The sequence below is a fragment of the Melospiza melodia genome, chromosome 1 (assembly GCF_035770615.1).
Source record: "Melospiza melodia melodia isolate bMelMel2 chromosome 1, bMelMel2.pri, whole genome shotgun sequence".
Lineage (NCBI taxonomy): Eukaryota > Metazoa > Chordata > Aves > Passeriformes > Passerellidae > Melospiza > Melospiza melodia.
In genome coordinates this window covers 49,786,674-49,803,847 of record NC_086194.1, presented here as the reverse complement: position 1 = coordinate 49,803,847, position 17,174 = coordinate 49,786,674, and the positions used below count along the sequence as shown (strand labels likewise).

The 17,174-nt window shown below is 36.7% G+C and overlaps 1 protein-coding gene across 2 annotated transcripts in view; it reads left to right on the top strand.

Moving 5' to 3' along the window:
• Nucleotides 1-17,174, top strand: part of PDCD6IP (programmed cell death 6 interacting protein) — a 30,361-nt gene that overhangs the window by 1,505 nt on the left and 11,682 nt on the right. Inside the window, exons 2-8 of one of the 2 annotated variants that reach the window (XM_063157415.1) lie at nt 4,787-4,841; nt 6,582-6,651; nt 9,723-9,850; nt 10,423-10,576; nt 13,720-13,820; nt 15,483-15,614; nt 16,426-16,648. In XM_063157415.1, coding sequence (XP_063013485.1) covers nt 4,787-4,841; nt 6,582-6,651; nt 9,723-9,850; nt 10,423-10,576; nt 13,720-13,820; nt 15,483-15,614; nt 16,426-16,648 — 863 coding nt within the window. The remainder of the gene's footprint in view (nt 1-4,786; nt 4,842-6,581; nt 6,652-9,722; nt 9,851-10,422; nt 10,577-13,719; nt 13,821-15,482; nt 15,615-16,425; nt 16,649-17,174) is intronic. The other variant, XM_063157424.1, reaches the window with a different exon arrangement.

The following is a 17,174-nucleotide window of genomic DNA, read 5'->3' as shown; positions in this document are numbered from 1 at the left end:
ATAAGTTAAAGCACAAGAAGTTGTACCTCAACATGAGGAAGAAATTGTTTATGTTGAAGGTGACGGAGCATGGGAATGGGTTTTCCAGGGAGGATGTGGAGTCTCTGTTTCTGGAGACATTCAAACCTCACTTAACAAGTGCCTTGCCAAAAAGAAGGCAAGTTTTGTGAAATAAGTTACTGATGATTATCAACCCTTCACTGGTATTTGAGCTGTAAAAGCTCTGACTCCACTGATTGTGTTTTACAGTAGCTTTGTAGTTCCCTGCTCTGTTTCTGTCTACTGCTGTGTATGCTTTTGAAGGTACTTGAGTTTATCCCTTTGAAGGTCGGGGAAATTGTGAGCACCTGTGAACTGAGAGAGGAACTTTGGTACCCAAATTGAAAAGCAGATTATGTTTCCTTGGAATTGATCTTCATTTGAGCATGCTGGAATCTAGCTTCCTTTCCTGAAGGTGCCAGTCAGGTTTGTTGTTAGTTTCTGTCTGAAATCCCTGTTTGGCACAGCCACATTGTGTGACTTCACACAAACAGTTGCTCTGCAGCACCAAAAGAAGGCAACCCACTTTTCAGTTTTGATCCTTACACCTTTTCTGGAAGGCAGAATGTATGCATGACATTCTGAGCAACTTGAATGAGTTCAATGGAGTGTCAGACAAACATCAGAGATGGTGCAAAAATAAATAAAAGTAGTGTTTTGGAAAGCCAAGAGGCTGAGCAGAACCTCCTTCTTTCAGTGCCAGCCAATTATTAAATGAATTCATCCATAGTATGCAACTTCACCTCAGGTTTTCCCTCTGAATAATCAAGGGAATCCACTTGCAATTGCATAATTACCTAATTACCAGCTTTGAGGCAATTCCATGTGCAGTGATCTTTTCTCTCTGCTGGTGATGGGTGATCAGCAGATGGGTTTAGCTGGCCCAGATGCTCTTGCAGTGGACTGGAGCTGTTGGATGTAGCTCTGAACTGATGTAAACATGAAGTGATATCCCTCCCATGCTGAAGTTCCTCTCTTAAAACGTCTGCATTTTTAATTGTATTGCTTGAGAATATTTGTTCTTTTTATAGTGGCAGTGAGGTAGGATGAAGGTCTGAATTAACTGTAAGTTAGTGAAGATAAAACAATCAGATGCATATTTTCCCTTATTTCTAACAAGTTATGCCTGTTTAGTCCATTTCTGACCATTTATATTCGTTGCAGTTGCTAGAAAATCATTTTGCTCTTACTCTGTAAGAGTATTCTGACATATATTCTCTTAACTATTCTGTAAGGCACAGTTATTTTAAACTGTCCGCATATCCAGAGGTTTGAAGTATCCAGTGCCTGAATGCCTTTTGTTTCCTCTGAAAATCTCTGCCTCTCCAACTTCCAGTGTTTTTCTGCTGGTGTTTAAGAACAATACTCAGTCTTAATGTTTAATTTCATTGAAGTTGGAGTTTAAAATGTTGTTGGTGAAGTAAGGTTAGAAGAACTAATTAGAACCTTGCATACCATTTGCATAGTTTTACTTCCTTGTGGCTTTTTATAGACCTTAATACCTAGTAGAGCATTGTAGACCATTTAACTGTTAAGAAATGAGGGCTTAATCTTCTGCCAACTAATCTAGGATTTGCCCATGGTTTTGTGATTTCTAGAAGCCTTGTTTTGCTGAGTAGTCACTCCAGACTTTTTTTTTTCTTTTATGGAAGAAGTGAGCCCTGTTGGAGCCACATCTCCTAGACAAGCATTGACCATTAAAGCTTGAAAGGTGTGGTGTGCTGTTGTTCAGCTGATAATTGCAAATGCTTCTCTTGGAGAAACATTTGAGATAGATGTGCACCATTTCACTGGGAAAGAGCTCAGCCTGCTTCCAAGCTTGCTTTGTTTTGTGGGAATCTGAGTGCTCTGAAGGTGATGTAGGTGAGCTTGGTACAGATGTTTCCCCTTAAATTCTGTGGCAGATTTGATTTAGTGGTGGTTTTCTTTTTTTTTTTTAAGTTCTGAGTATAATTATAGCTTCAAGGGATTCCTTGCTTCCTCCAATATTAAAGATAACCTGGATTTTATTTCCTTTTTCTGGAGACATGGAATATTGGTGCAAGTTTAATTGGTTTAATTTTGCTAACAACTCCTGCAGTTTTTTTTTTAAAAAGAAAATCGGGAGATAGAAGGGGGGTGGGAGGAGTGCATGGTTTTATTTTGAATGCTCAAATTCCCTTAGGGCTGAAAATTGCAGTTGTGATTTCTAGCTGTGAGTTCAGGACTCTGGTTCTTATCTTGAAGAGCAAAGACAGATCTTTTGTCTTTTTGATGTTCTTTTGAAGGAGATTTTTCTTTAAGATTCTTTGGAGGAGGCACATTATTTGTGTTTAATGGAGTACATAAATTTTAGATAAATTCTAATTTAAACCTTGACTGCCTACTCATTTGATAACCTCTTTTTGCTGGCATTTAGGAGTGTATAATGCCAGTTTTGATGAGAGATTGCCGTATTTTGAGCACTAGATCTGTGTTGCTGACATGTGCCCCTCCCTTTCACTGCTGCAGTTGTAGTTCCTCACTGGCACAGCCAAACTCACCACTCCTCTGTGTTGTGCCCTGTGTTCTTTGTATCTTGATAGTTTAAATTACTGTAAATTTAGTTTTAAATTACACCTTTATATTTACTGTCCTCCTCTGTGTGTAACTGACTTGTGCATCCATTGTGGCTTTTCCTTCTGTAGTTACTTTCTGGTTTTGTACTGATGGTTTTGTGCTGTTCTGTGGTTAACATCTTCACGTACCATTTTTGTGTGTTTAATTTTATGCGTACTGTTATATTTATACCGTTTATATTTATAAAACTAAAAAACTTTATGTGGTTGTATTCTGGGATTTTTTTTTTCTGTCTGCAGAGTTTTAAAGAGCTCTTAACTCTTGAGTAGATTTTCAAGTTCTCTAATAAGAAGAAATAACATCACATGCTTAAAATAGTAAAGAAAACAGCGAACATAAATTCTGAACTTGTTTAAAACCAACCAAACAAAAAGCCCTTCTTAGAAGGAGTTATACACCTCTCTGGCTTATTTTGTCTGTGCTAATGTTGACACAAAGAATAGCCTGTTTGCAGGGAGCCAAGGCTTGGGCACACCCGGCTTCACAAGGACATTTGACAAGCTTTGCTCCTTTACTGCATCCTCATGGCAGATGAGGACAGTGGAATCGTGGAATGTGGGAGGACAGCTTGGCTTTAGTGGCAGCTTTTAGTTAACAAATTAAACTGAGTCAAGAGGAGACAGCATGCAAAGTCTCCTTTTCTTTGTGATACTATGTTAAAGCAAGTGTGTTGAGACCAGACCAGGCCAATGGAAGAAGTATATTTAATAAATATATAGTAGCAGTAATCTTCAGGGCTAGTTGTTATTTTTAACTATACCTTTCACAAAGTTGGTAAGTTGTTTAATCTTGATAAAATTGCCATCACAGTAAATGTTTGCAGACTTTTGTTTAGCCTTACAAGCAATTTCTTTCAGTTCATTTATTGGTGGAAGTCCTGTTGCTGTTGCAGATTATTGTAGTTTTTGACATGGCTTGGTATATTGTGTCTTAAATTGCAGTGGCTCATTTGAAGTCAGAGACCTGTAGTCTGATATACATTGGCAGATACAATTAACTGAAGAATACACTAACACTGGTTTTATTATATATGAGTTTTGAAAATTTTCCTTGAATTTTTAAACAAATGTTTATTGTCTGTACAACGCAGGTCTTGTACATGCATCTCATGCCTGTATCTGTTGTGATCAATATTTAATAGTGAAAGGAGCTGGGAACAATGTTAGTCCTGTTTCATAGACCGTGAAAACCATTACTGCAAGGTGTTTTGTATATTTGGAATATAAATTCTTTATAAAACAATTTGCCCAATGTAATGTTGAGCATATAGCTGCATGGCCAGTGCTGCAGGAAGAGTATAGGAAACAGGCTTCACATGTTATGTATTCTTAGCAGTGAAAGAGTTTCATGTTCTGCATCTAGCCTGTCATGTTTAACAAATGGTGCAGGTGCAGGTCAGCACTCAGGAAAACTTGGAATTCCTTACTGTTACCTGGATAGATTGGAAGGGACTGTGCTATATTCAGTACATTATCTTTCTGGCATCCTTTCCTAAACATCTTCCACTGTGACTAGTCAAAATATTGTAATGTAGAAGTTGTGGGTTTAATTCACTGTGACTACTAGAATATATTCCAATGAAAATTAAGTTTGCAACTAGAGAATTTTATCAATGATTGGTCCAACTGGTACTGTGCAAGGCAAATGGCATCTATTTCAAAAACATTGAAATTGGGTTAGAATGGTAAGATCAGGAGAGTACAGTGTAGCATGTTAATATTATGTTAAATGCTGCACTTAATTTACTTTTGCAGCATGACTGAATGTACTCATTGTCTGCCTGTATGTGTACAGGGACTCCTTTGCATGGTGCCCTTTTCTAATCCACCATCCATCAGGCAGTGATACCTGGATCAGCTTTGTCTGAGATACTGTTTTACTTCCGACTGAGACAGGGTTCCCGTGTTATCTGTGAAAAACCACCTCCTGCTGAACTTGCTCCTCTACTGAAAGAATCTCTTTATACAGAAACTGTCCAGCTTGCAAATCCTCCATTTCTACAAATGAGCTTCTTAATTAATTGTGTGTAGGATTTTTGTACCCTTCTCCCTACTTTATATGCCAGTTTAATAAACCAAAACTATTAATTTCATTTATCTAATAGCTGTGTGTTTATTTTCTTTTTTTTTTTTTTTTTTTTTTTTTTTAGATACTATGATCAGCTGTGTGCAATTGAACCAAAGTTTCCATTCTCTGAAAATCAGGTAAGAAGACTGCCAAACCAGTTACTGAATCATGGCACCTGTGATGTGTGACTTCCAAGCCTGTACCTAATCCTCTAACGAGTACTTTTATTGAACAAGACAGCTAATCTCTCTGAGCCTTATTTTCCTAATCTCTGTTTATTTTCTAGTTGGTGCTCACATTCAGTCTATGCTGTAACTTCACCTCTAGTGGACATAAATGCCTTTGTTTTACAGATTGAGAAGCATTTTGGCTTTGGCTAGGTGATCACTGTGGTCTAGGGCAGAAAGGATTGGGCTCCGCTGATTCCTCTTCAACTCTCTGCTTTCCAAGAAGTCTATTTCATGCTGTGTTCTAAAGGATTTTAAATTCATAATTTCTATGGGAAAACCTATAGAAGTGGATGGAATCTGATCTTTGTTTTCTGAAGCAGGAGAGGTGTTTCCTTTACAACAGAATAGTCCATTTAAGAACTTACCACTTTATTCCTGCCTCTGCATGACATAGTTTTTATGTAGGTAATGTTCATTAGGGTTTGGGGTTTTTTCTTGCCATATTTCTTTAGAATCATGTCTCTAGAGAGACATTCAGCTGAACTTCTCCCTTTTGAAGGCTTCTTCACATGGAGACTGGAATAGATCTGTAGGCTCCTGTATTTTGTTGGAGAAAAGTATGGATTTTCTTTCAATGTGTTTACAAATAAGAATTTATATTTCTTTATCTACAAATCGTACTTCAATGGTAATATCATGATCAAAAGGAGAAATTTCTTAATTTCTTTCAGTCTTACAGGTTTTAAGTAATGTTAATCTATTTCTAACTTCTCCGTGAGTTTTGCATGTAGCTGCATTTGCTTGCACATTGATTTTCAGTGAGCAAATCCTTTGCTATGGTAATCTGCAAACCCTGAGACAAGGAAAACTGGAAAACTTAGCAAGATCTGCATGTCTGTAAACTGTTCCACCTAAAGGGAGAAGTAGTGGAAGCAGCAATGCTGCTGGGGACCAGAATGTCCTGCACTAGCCCTGCTGCTAGAGGAAAATACACTCTCAAGCAGTACTGTAGCTCTTTCTGAAGTGGTTCTCCCCAAGCACTTTAAACTGAGGAAGTTTGCCATCTTTTCTGGTTTGATACCAGTTGCCTACAATTACTTGATCAGGTGAAGAAGGAATTGAATTGTGGAACTTGTAAGCAGATACAATGAAGTGTTTGCATTGCCTCTGAAGTATATGCTGGAAGTATAAATAAAACGCAGTGTTTCTACCTCCATTCTCTTTCCTGAGGGCATTTCCTGATAATGCTGCTATTGAATTCATTCATAATAATGAGTGGATTTTGGTATTTCACAACAGCTCCAAATACACAGATAATTTGGCACACTGGAAACTGCCTGATTGGGTGGTTTCCTTAAACTGTGATTATACCAACCCATCAGGCTTACTGGGAGAGGAGAAATTGTTCAGAAACAAATTTATCTGTTGCTCAGAGTATGAACAGAGCTGAAAAATGATTCTGACAATTTCTGTCTTGTCTACTTGAAATGTTTTGAGCAAACTAACAGAAAGGAAAAAATGTAGCATAATTTTGTTTTGAATACTTCTTGATGATTTCCTGAAACTTCCAGAATGTTTGTAATGTTCCAAGAAGCAAATGAAAGGTTTTATGCAATTAGAATATAAGGGCTAAATAGATAGATTTGGGGTATTTTAAGATTATATTTGATCTTAGAGGTAAAGATCTTTGTTTTTCACAATTTCTAGGTCTGTGTAACATTTACATGGAAAGATGCTTTTGACAAAGGATCGCTTTTTGGAGGATCTGCCAAACTGGGTACGTGAATATAGCAAAAAACTAGTATTAATGATACTAAACTTTGAGAATGTTTTTATGTAGTTGAATTAATGTCTTTCTGGCATTCTGAACATAGCTTTCAAGTGAATTCAACTGTATTGGTAACAGATTAATAACTTCTTTAACATTGATAATGAACATGTAAGCACCATGCAAAGAATTTTTACAAAATTGAGATTTTATATTAGATTTCCAGAGGCACAAGTAGATGTGCAGTCTGATAATAGTTGTACTGTCTGCTTCTCAGATGTCTTCTGGGAACAACTCCAGTTGATACTAATCAAAATTGTTCATGTTAACATTAAGATCCAGTAGATTTTGGGTAATGCAGCTCTTCCTGTTCTAAATGAGTAAGAGGAAGAGTGCTTAGGAGTGAGTGAGTCCACTCCAGAAGAGGAGTGATGGTAGCTGGCTTCAGTAACCTAGTCTTGATACCACGTTTTCAAGAGAATAGAATTATTTCCCTGTGCTCCAAAATTACTCTTCTATCACTTCTTTTTGAAATATTTTCATACAGATTTAATCACTTGGGAAGAAAAAAGAAGTATTTTTTCCCATGAACATAATGAGTTTGAGTCTGATTTGTTTAGTCATAGAGGGACAATCCTGCACACAAATTCAGGGTTACTTGCCAATATAGAAGTAAGACTAAATCCTTTGAGTGAGTGAGGAGTGGTTCAGATGTGTGTCATCATTCTTTTGTATTTCTATTTATACCTAAGTGTTCATCATGATCAGCACTGCAAGATGACCATGGCAATTTTGAAGTTCCAGACAAAGCCTGAAAAAGATATTTGAACTTACTCTGGTTTTATTTTTATTAAAGTTTTTTCCTGCTTTATACAGCTCTCTGTTAGCAACTACTGGAAATCTTTGCAGTTTTCTATATTCTGAATACACATGCTAGCAGTTTCACTTGTGTAAACCATATCTGTAACAATACACCTATGCCTACCTATGCATACTCAGGTGATCCTTGCTTTCTGTTCCAACTGTTCTAAGAAGTCCTGGATAATTGGAAACCTTCCTGGAGATGCTTTGGTTTTTTTTCTCAGAATTTGGCTTGTTCTTTCTTCTTTGTGCCTAATATTTAATGAGGATTGAATCTATTTCTTTGCAAAGAAATTCAGAAATGTTTAATTATGATGGAAACATAGTCTGTGAATCACTAGAGATCTGTAATAATTGTGAGAAAAAAATCAGTAACCATAACAATGATGATTACCGTAAGAATTTGAATAAATGTGGTGTTACTGCAGCTTGAGGAAGCTGGCTTGTCTGCAGGTTAATTATATGCTAGTCTAAATAATCTGTGAGGTAGATGGCCAAAAATTTATGCAGCAGTCTGTGTCAAATATCAAAGAAGTTTTTAACTGAGATGAGAGTAATGCTCAGTTAACAAACAATGGGATTAGGGTCATTTTGAAACTTTGAAGCAGATCTTGGTGGGAAGAAATTAACAAAAAGAGATCACAATTGGTGGTGAGGTTTGTCAGTGTAAAGCAAAGCTATTGGGAATCAAGGAAGCAAAATTTCTCTTGACTTCTAAGAGGAGTTTCCAGATAGAAATTCAGCATAAAACTCCTGAGACTTCTGTGGCAACAAGATGCAGGGATGTAATTTGAGAGTTCTGGCTCTTGCAGTGGTGCTGAACTGTTTGCTTCCCACCTTCCCCTGGATCCCAAGTCTGTATCACAGTGGTATCTGACAGATAATGTGATTGCTTGAAAAGTGACTGAGTTCACAGCATGACACGTCATCCGAAATATATTGACTTAAGTTAATAGGTAGTGCTGGAAACAGATGAGTCTGTGGAAAATCTGTATTGCTGTAGTAAATCACACTTGTGCTGTGGTCCAGAGTATAAAGTAATTCTGCACTTCAGAAACTTTCAAGTCATATTTTCTGTCCTGAGTTTTAGTGTTTTCCAGGTCTAAACAACTTTTATCTGAGTTCAAGACCTTATTCTGATAAAAATTCTGGAAAATAAACTTAGAGAAGGGAGATGATCTAGATAAAATAGTGACTGTGACAGTGTAACTCAGAAAAAAGTGGGAAAAATGGCATGTCAGATTTAGGCTTACTTGCTGAAAACTTGGTGCAGGTTAGTGAGCACTAACATAGGAGCTTCAGAGAGGTATTAGATAAATATGTAGCTGTTTAAGGAGGTTGGGTGTCAGTGAAATGAAAGAAATGTACATCTTGAGTACCTTCATATTTTACTGATAACTGTACCTGGGTTTGTGAAATTGAAAATTCAGTAGTTGTCCCTCCTGTATTCTCCAGGAGGACTGTCTAGATACCTTTTGACACTGGTAGGAACTATTATCTACAGTATTTGTTTTTTTCAAGCATTTTCCTAGGGCAACTAACCTTTTGAAAGTGATTAATATTCAAAATGGTTCCTGTTCATGTATTTCTAGTTTCAGAAGTCTGGGCTCCATCCTCTGGGCTGAAGAAGTACTGCAGGAATAGCTTTGAGCAGTCTGCACTGCTGCCTAGTGATATCAAGTTTTAACTAAGTAAATCCTTAACTGTTTCAGTACATGTATAAAGAAGATATTTTTCAGCATTTTCAGCCTGCAACAATAGCTTTAAAAGTGAAAATTTCCCTACATTTAAGTTGATAGAAATCAGAACATGTCCTTGTAATTGGTCAGTTATTGCAAAGTGATTAATGTGTGGAAGTTCATATTTCAGATGACCACTTGGTAATGAATGCTTCAAAAGCCAAAAAGCTGCACTTAGTTAGAAAGACTTGGAAGTTATTTTGTATACATTTTCATGCTACTGCTTTTATGTTTTGTGTTGCTTTCTGTAGTTGCTCACATGGAAACATTTTGTGGTAGTACTAAATTAGACTTTACAGTCTTCAGATTGAAGATGACTTCAACTTGACAAAGTTCAGTACGATTAGGGTTTTGTTTGTTTTTACTTGAAACTGTTGATACCTTTACTGATAAAGAGTAGTGTTAGCCCCATATGTAGGATGCTAGAGAACTGAAGTTTATTTTCTTAACAGTCTGGCTAACTGTCTGTCTTGTCTGTAGCTCTGGCAAGTTTGGGATATGAGAAGACCTGTGTTTTGTTCAACTGTGGAGCATTGGCAAGCCAGATTGCAGCAGAGCAGAATCTGGATAACGATGAAGGACTAAAAGCTGCAGCTAAGCACTATCAGGTACAGAGGCTCCCTGCTTCTGCTTATGAATTCAGAATTTGTGCTGTTAAAACATCAAGTATCTCTCAATTTTAAAACTATATACACATTTATAAAAATGTGTACATATTTTCCTGCTCTTAATTGCAAACATGGATTGGCTGTGTACTTGATCTTGTGTCATATTTGTTTATCAGATTTGGAGGATATAGTTCTATAGAGTTCTGCATACTCCTTCCTTCAAGCGAATTGGTAGCTAAACATTCAGCTTAAGATTTAATAATTTTAGCTAGTATAAATTTTAGTTTTCACAAATATTAGAGTAATAATCTCTTATGTCTTTCTGGAATGTGTTAACATCTTAGGTTGTTAGGTGTAACCAATATACCATTATTTATAGTCTGTCATGATAATGGTCTCATTGTAAGTGGCTACAAGAACAAGAGGTCACAATGGCTTGTTTTTAATGACTAAACAATAAATGGGAGACCATACACCAAAGAAACTTAAAAAAAATGATATGTATTATATTTGTTAGTGGGAAAATGCATATGAAAAGAATGGGTGATACTATATTATTTTGTTTTATTTAGTTTGCTAGTGGTGCTTTTCAACACATTAAAGACACAGTTTTGTCAGCCTTGAATCGAGAACCTACAGTGGACATCTCTCCAGACACAGTTGGGACTCTCAGTCTTATTATGCTGGCTCAAGCCCAAGAAGTCTTTTTTTTGAAAGCGACAAGAGGTATACTTTAGTTTTTGTCTTGTATATTTAAGGGCATATTACAACTTGTCCCAAAACCTTAGAAGTGTTTTAAGTTACTAAGAGCCTGTCAGGGGTGTTTCAGAAGTTTTTATGTTTGCCTTTTCTGATCCTTCCCATGCTCCTTGCAGGTCATTAAACACAAAAAACAGATGTCCCTTAAGAATTTGTCTAAGGTTCACCTGACAGTGCAGTTTTCCTGTCTGCTTTTTTATGTTCTTCATCTTTACAAATGATATTACTGAATTATTTTTTTTCCCTTTCTCCCTTGAAGACAGAAGACTCTCTGAAATAACTGAGAGTACTAAAAGTGGGGCATAAGGGGTTTTGCAAGTACTCCCCTACTCCTCAGTCTAGGGAGCGATTTCACAAGAATTTAGAAAGAAATGACTGTGCTAGAAACCAATGAGATTTTCTAAGAGTTGAAGGGAAACAAATTCTGTTTGGTTGCTCCTGCTTTTAACAGAGAAACTCTTTGGCCAGTTCTTTTAGAATGCCCAGTTATCTCGGGGAGGGAAATTCTGCTGGTAGAACAAAAAATAGTTTCCCTGGATATTAAGGGTTGATTGTGAAATAGACATTCAAAGTCTAGCTATCTTAACACCACTATTAGAGAACTTAGGCTTCAAATAAGTTTTCCGTGGAATGGTACTATCTTTGATACAAAATTTTTTACTCTTCTGCTCTTCTCTCTTTGTTCAGAAAAAGTTCTTCATCTAGAAGCTAAAGACATAGAGGTCAAATGTGATTGCCCACAAATGGCTCTCTCTCCTGACGTTATTTGGAATACTTTGGAGGAAGACATGGGTTGTCTGAGCTGTGATGTTTCTTGTCTTCATAGGGAAGACACCTGAAAACTCTTGTAGCCTTTCTGCTCTTAGGAGAAGCTCAACAAGAAGCTGTTGTCCTTCAGCCAGCTGATAAATTATGTTTGTTCTTTATCATGCTGATAGTAGTATTTTAGTGTCTGGCTGTTTGGACATTGCTTTGAAATAAGTTAGTACAAGAAATAGCCAAAATGTTTCCTCAGGAACGGAGCAGGTGCTTCCCTCATTTTGTGTGACAAATAGATTGTCATTGTCTTGATTTCTTCTTTTCCAAAACATAAAAAAGATGAAACAAGGCTAATCCAAATCCCAGGGGTGCACAGTGACCTGAAGATTTTTGTGATTACTCCCAAGACCACAAGTCTGACAGTGTTTTAAAGACAGTAAGGTTAATAATCATCTGATTATGAAGGCTGTAGATTTTGGTGGATTTAGGTTCTTTTCTCTGGGGGAAAGACATTTTGTGAAGAATCATGGTTGACAACATGATTGCCTTCAAAAACCTGTTTTTCAAGCGCAAATCCTTCAAAGTTAGATCTCAAACCAGAAATTAAACTTCTTGCTGCATTGACTATTTACCTTACTTGGATTTTCTGGGCTTTCTCTTATGTGAGATAGTCCATCTATCAGCTTACCAGCTACAATGGTATTTCTGATACAGCTGAGTTTATTGAGAAGTTAAAAGAAATTAGAAGTGTTTGGCAAAATCCAAATTGATCAGTCATCTCTAACTTCATCATGTAACTATAGGCCAGTTATTTTATTTTCTGAGCCTTTCCTGATGTTTTCTTTAATTGTCTTGAAATCTGAACATGTTTGCGGTTCTGAATCAAATCTTACATTGTAGCTGCAATATTTTAAAGATACCTGAGTAAAAACTAAAGCTTCTGATGGTGAAAGATATGTTCTGAGTTGTCTGCATGGACAGATGAGTCTCCTCTAACATCTTCTTTGTTAATGGAAATGTAGTTAGTATGCCAGTATTTTTCCTTTCTTAATGGTCCAGCTATAAAAAGGAAGATGCAACTACTGCACATTTGGTGGGGCTAGAAAGGAAGTTATTTAGGTTTTTTGTGTGGTTTGTACTGCACCAGACAGGAACATTCTAGCAAAGAAGAAAGGTAATATATCTCATAAGCTACTTTCTCTCAGCTTGTCCTCTAAATCCTGTTCTTCAGTGAAAAGATCTTCCTGGCATACCTTAAACATGTTTACTTCATAGAAGCTGAATATAGTATATCACTGCTCATGTCTGAAATCCTGTAGATAGATGTGTGAGTATGCTGGTATGAGCAGACCACTTGGGAATTCTTTTGGTTGAATTTTGGCAGGTAAACATACTCTAATTCCTAATCTCCCATAGTCCACAGTCATGCTTATCAGTATGTCAGTATCTAAGGGTCACTGGGTGCTTGTGTCTAAGGGCAGCTATTTAGAGTGGACAGCCAGTGTTTGCATTGATTGCCTGCCTTATCTTGGAAGGCTGAATTGCTAGTGCAGGCCAGAGGTTATCTTTATCTCTTTTATACAAGGATATAATCTCCAGCCTGCACTAGCAATAGTGCAAATCTCCTGTATAGAAGGAGAGAGAGAGCTGCAGAATGTTCCTATTCTAGCAGCTTTGGCTTCAGGAGCAGGATGAGGATGTGAGGCAGGGGATGCCACAGCAGATAGGCACATGTGCCGATAGGAAGTAGTGGATATGACTTTCAGGAGCTGTGGTTGTTTATGTCTAGGAGTGGTGTTTCTCTATTTGCTGTAAGCTGACAGTGGTGTGGACTGCAATGGAAATGACCAGTCCCTTCCCTATTGCAGCTTTTCAGAGTCCTGACATGGAACTGGGTTAGGAACAGATCCTGCTGAAAATAAAACCTATTTTGTTAACTAGATTTCAGCTAAATTCTTTGACTATTGGTGCACAAGTGCTTGTGCTGGCACTAGGAAGGGCTGGGAGAAAGCTGTGAGAGTTATGAGTGGGACTGTTGTGGCTTTTATTGGCAACTTGCCATTGGTTTGAGGTAAAGCATCACTATTAATCCTGCATAAATGCTTGCAGCTGCCAAAAGATTTCTTGTCCAACTGACTGAACCTTGGATGTCATAATTAAAGTTGAAATCCTGAAAACTGCTGCTGGATATCGAGAGGGAAGAATGGGATCCCACCTTTGAGATGTAATGTAAAGCTGTACACTTAAGATGCAGTTATTGCTGTTTAAAGATTAAATAGTCGCCTGTTCAGTTGTAAAATTTTATGATTGTCTTAATTGTTATTTGGTTTTTTTTCTTGTTCTCCCCACAGATAAAATGAAAGATGCTATCATAGCTAAACTAGCAAATCAAGCTGCAGATTACTATGGTGATGCTTACAAACAGTGTCAATATAAAGATACTTTGCCCAAGGTTAGTAACTCATGGGAATAATGTGGGATATGTTGTTATTGTGAGTAACTGTTAATTGTTTACAGTGTACTTACTGAAAGACACTTAAAATGTGTATTCTCAAGCTGCTTTCAAGGAAAATGAACCTGTAATTTGAAAAACAGTGAAGAATCGAGGGGGCAAAAGAGTGTGGGCTTTTTTTAATAAGTAAGATCTTATTACATGAAGTGCATTTATTTGTAATGCATTTCATTAAAGTAAACTTCAAATGGTTATGGTGTTATTTAGAGATGCATTCTTAGAACTTAATGGCTTACTAAATCTGTTTTCAAACTAACACTTTCTATTTGGGCTTAATTGGCTCCTTAGTCTCAGTGTTTCCATGTGAAATTTGCTCTCATGTTGAGTACAGCATGAATACGGAGGTACTGTTCACTGACCTGTTAGTGACAAACATGACTGGAAGTCAGTGTGTCTTCTGCCTGCCTTATCTTGCACTGCCCCAAAGCAACCTTGATACTTGTAAAATATCCCAGTTTAATCTTGACTGGTGATTTGAATGCTGTTAGTTTTGGAAGAGGTAGAAAGATCTTTCTCATGTTCCTTGAATGTTTCCACATAGGTGTTATGTTCATGATGATTTTGACAGGCAGTGAGATATAATACAGCCATTGCATTATGTTTTGTTGCTGTGTTCCTTTCTAAGCTGTAGATCTCCTCCTTGTTCCAGTTGCAAAGTAATCTGTCAAGTGAGGTTATTTGCAAGAGCATAAGGTTTGCTGCTTAACACCAGCTCTGAGAACAGTTCCATGTTTAGGAGTGTGCCATGAAGGCTGATTGGATGTGTCGAACTCCAGTTGCAAGGCCTTTGAGACAGCTTTGTCTTCCAAATTTACCCTTTTTTTTTAATGTTATTTTTTCATCTCTGGGGGAGCAGCAAATTTGCAGAACTGTGAAGAAGCAGGTCTTTGTATACTGAGGTCTTTAAAACATCACTCTGGTTTTCCAGTGCTGCTTGATTTAAGAAATAAAACAGTAAGGCCAAATCCTTGATCTAAGACCATGTCTGTACTGTGCGCTGCAGCGTAATGTTTTCTTCATGTCTTGGTTGGTACTCCTGCAAAGATAAGTGCACTTATATAAAGTCTAAAAATGACTTTTAAGTTGCTTTCCATGTCAGTAGTTACTGGTCTTCTTTATTTGTTCTTTCATAATTGTAGTTGTTTTCTTGATAGGCCTGCTGCTGTTTTAAGTGTAATTACTTTGTTTAATTAAAAAACCAATCAAACCAAAAAACCCCTAGAAGACCTATCTTTCCACCCACCTCCATTTCTTAAGAACACTGTCTTGGCTTTGTCTGGGGGTATTTGGATGTGTTCTTGCAACTGTCCTTTCTACTACATGCATGCATTTCTTATCTTTGAAGTAAATGTTGTGACTTCATGGCTTGGATTTAAAGCATAGTTCATTTAAAATAATGAACACCAAGAATTTTGCAACAGCAGATTTAAAAAAAAAAATTCAATCCATGCAAAGCCACATGATCTCTGACATTTACCTCTAATGTTTTAACCTTTCTAAACCATTAATTGGGTGAATCTAATTTCCTTTTCTTCTTCCTTTTTCTTCCTGCATCCCATGTTGTCTGTGGTGGTTATTGTGGTTGGACTTTCCCCTGGTCAGTATTTTTATTTCCAGGAGGTGTTTCCTGTTCTGGCTGCAAAGCACTGCATTATGCAGGCCAATGCAGAATATCATCAGTCTATCCTGGCAAAACAACAGAAGAAATTTGGTGAAGAAATTGGGAGGTTACAGGTGAGTAACTTTCTCTCTGAAAAATATGGAAAAACTTTTAATCCTGGAAAGCTGGGTTGGAGTTCTGAAATCCAAATAACTAAGAATTAAATGTATTCAGAAATTGTTGAGCATGCTTAGCACATGAATTGAATTATTATCAGCTGCAAAGATAAAAGTCACCTCTCTAATTTTTTTAAAGATGTGTTTTAGTGATTTTTTGGCAATTTGATACTGCTTGACATGTTAAATCTTTATCTTAGTGTTTGCATACGCTTTATATCTAAGTACAGCTAATATGACAGATTTCTTGATAAATTTTCCTATGTAATGTTATTAAAAATCCCCCAAAGATTAAAATTCTTCCTGATCTATACCTAGTTTTTTGCTGATATCCTGCTTTAAATCCAAGTAGCTTTAAAAAATTGTACAAACAGTTCTCTTTTTAGTCTTTATAGTTTTTTCCCCATGTATTTTTTCTAGAGGGACTCAGATGTTGCAATAAATAAGGTTGTCTCCTGTTTTAAATACAGTAGAGAAAAAGAAAAAGCTAAAATGAACTACTTCCTTTAAGTCCCTGGAAATTTATTTTTGGAAAATGATTATATGAAATGCTACTAGTGAAGATCCATGTGCACTGTGTATCTTCTGATATGCAAGAAATTTGACAGACATAAGGTGATCGTGTTGACATCTTGAAAGTTACTGTTATGCGTTTGTCAACTTCATGCAGGACGGAGCTTTAAACTTCTTTTTTGTATGCTCATCTGTTTTCTTAATATGAAAGGGAGAAAGAAAATTTATTATTTTAACTGTATTTATTTTTTTTTAGCATGCAGCAGATTTGGTGAAAACGGTGGCATCTCGCTACGATGAATACATAAACGTTAAAGATCTGGTTGACAAAATCAACCGTGCACTCGCAGCTGCCAAGAAAGACAATGACTTCATTTACCATGACCGGGTTCCTGACCTGAAAGATTTGGAGCCCATTGGAAAAGCCAGTCTTGTGAAGTCTACTCCAGTTGTTGTTCCACTCAGTCAGAAATTCACTGGTAAGCAAAATGTGTGTGGAGTGCACAGGGTAATTGTTACCTTGTGAAACACATGATCAACAAAGTTCATTTGTACCATGCAAAAATAAACATTTCCTTTTTGCATTCTGTTAAGGGTACAGCTGTGTTTTTGAAACTGCTGTTTTTCTTCTCCAGTCTGTTGTTGTTGTTTTTCTTGATGATAAGTGTAATAAAGCACAGATTGAAAATTCTTACCTGAAATGCACAATCCTCTTAAAGATCTTTATAAGATTTTCCAGCAATTGTATTTTCTATATTAAACCAATCTTTTTAATTTTAGAAGGAAAGTTCTGTAGGGGACAGTACCAAGTTAGGCAATATTAACTAACCTGGTTGCTGGTCTCCTATAAAGTTGAAAAATTTCAGTTCTACAGATGAGTTGTGAAAAATTTCTCTTAATTTTCTCATATTTTTCCTTTAATGAAACAAAATTAGAAATGAAGCCTTAAGGCAAATCTAATTTGTAACCCTACAATTGGTGTAAATATATTGTCTTTAAATTACC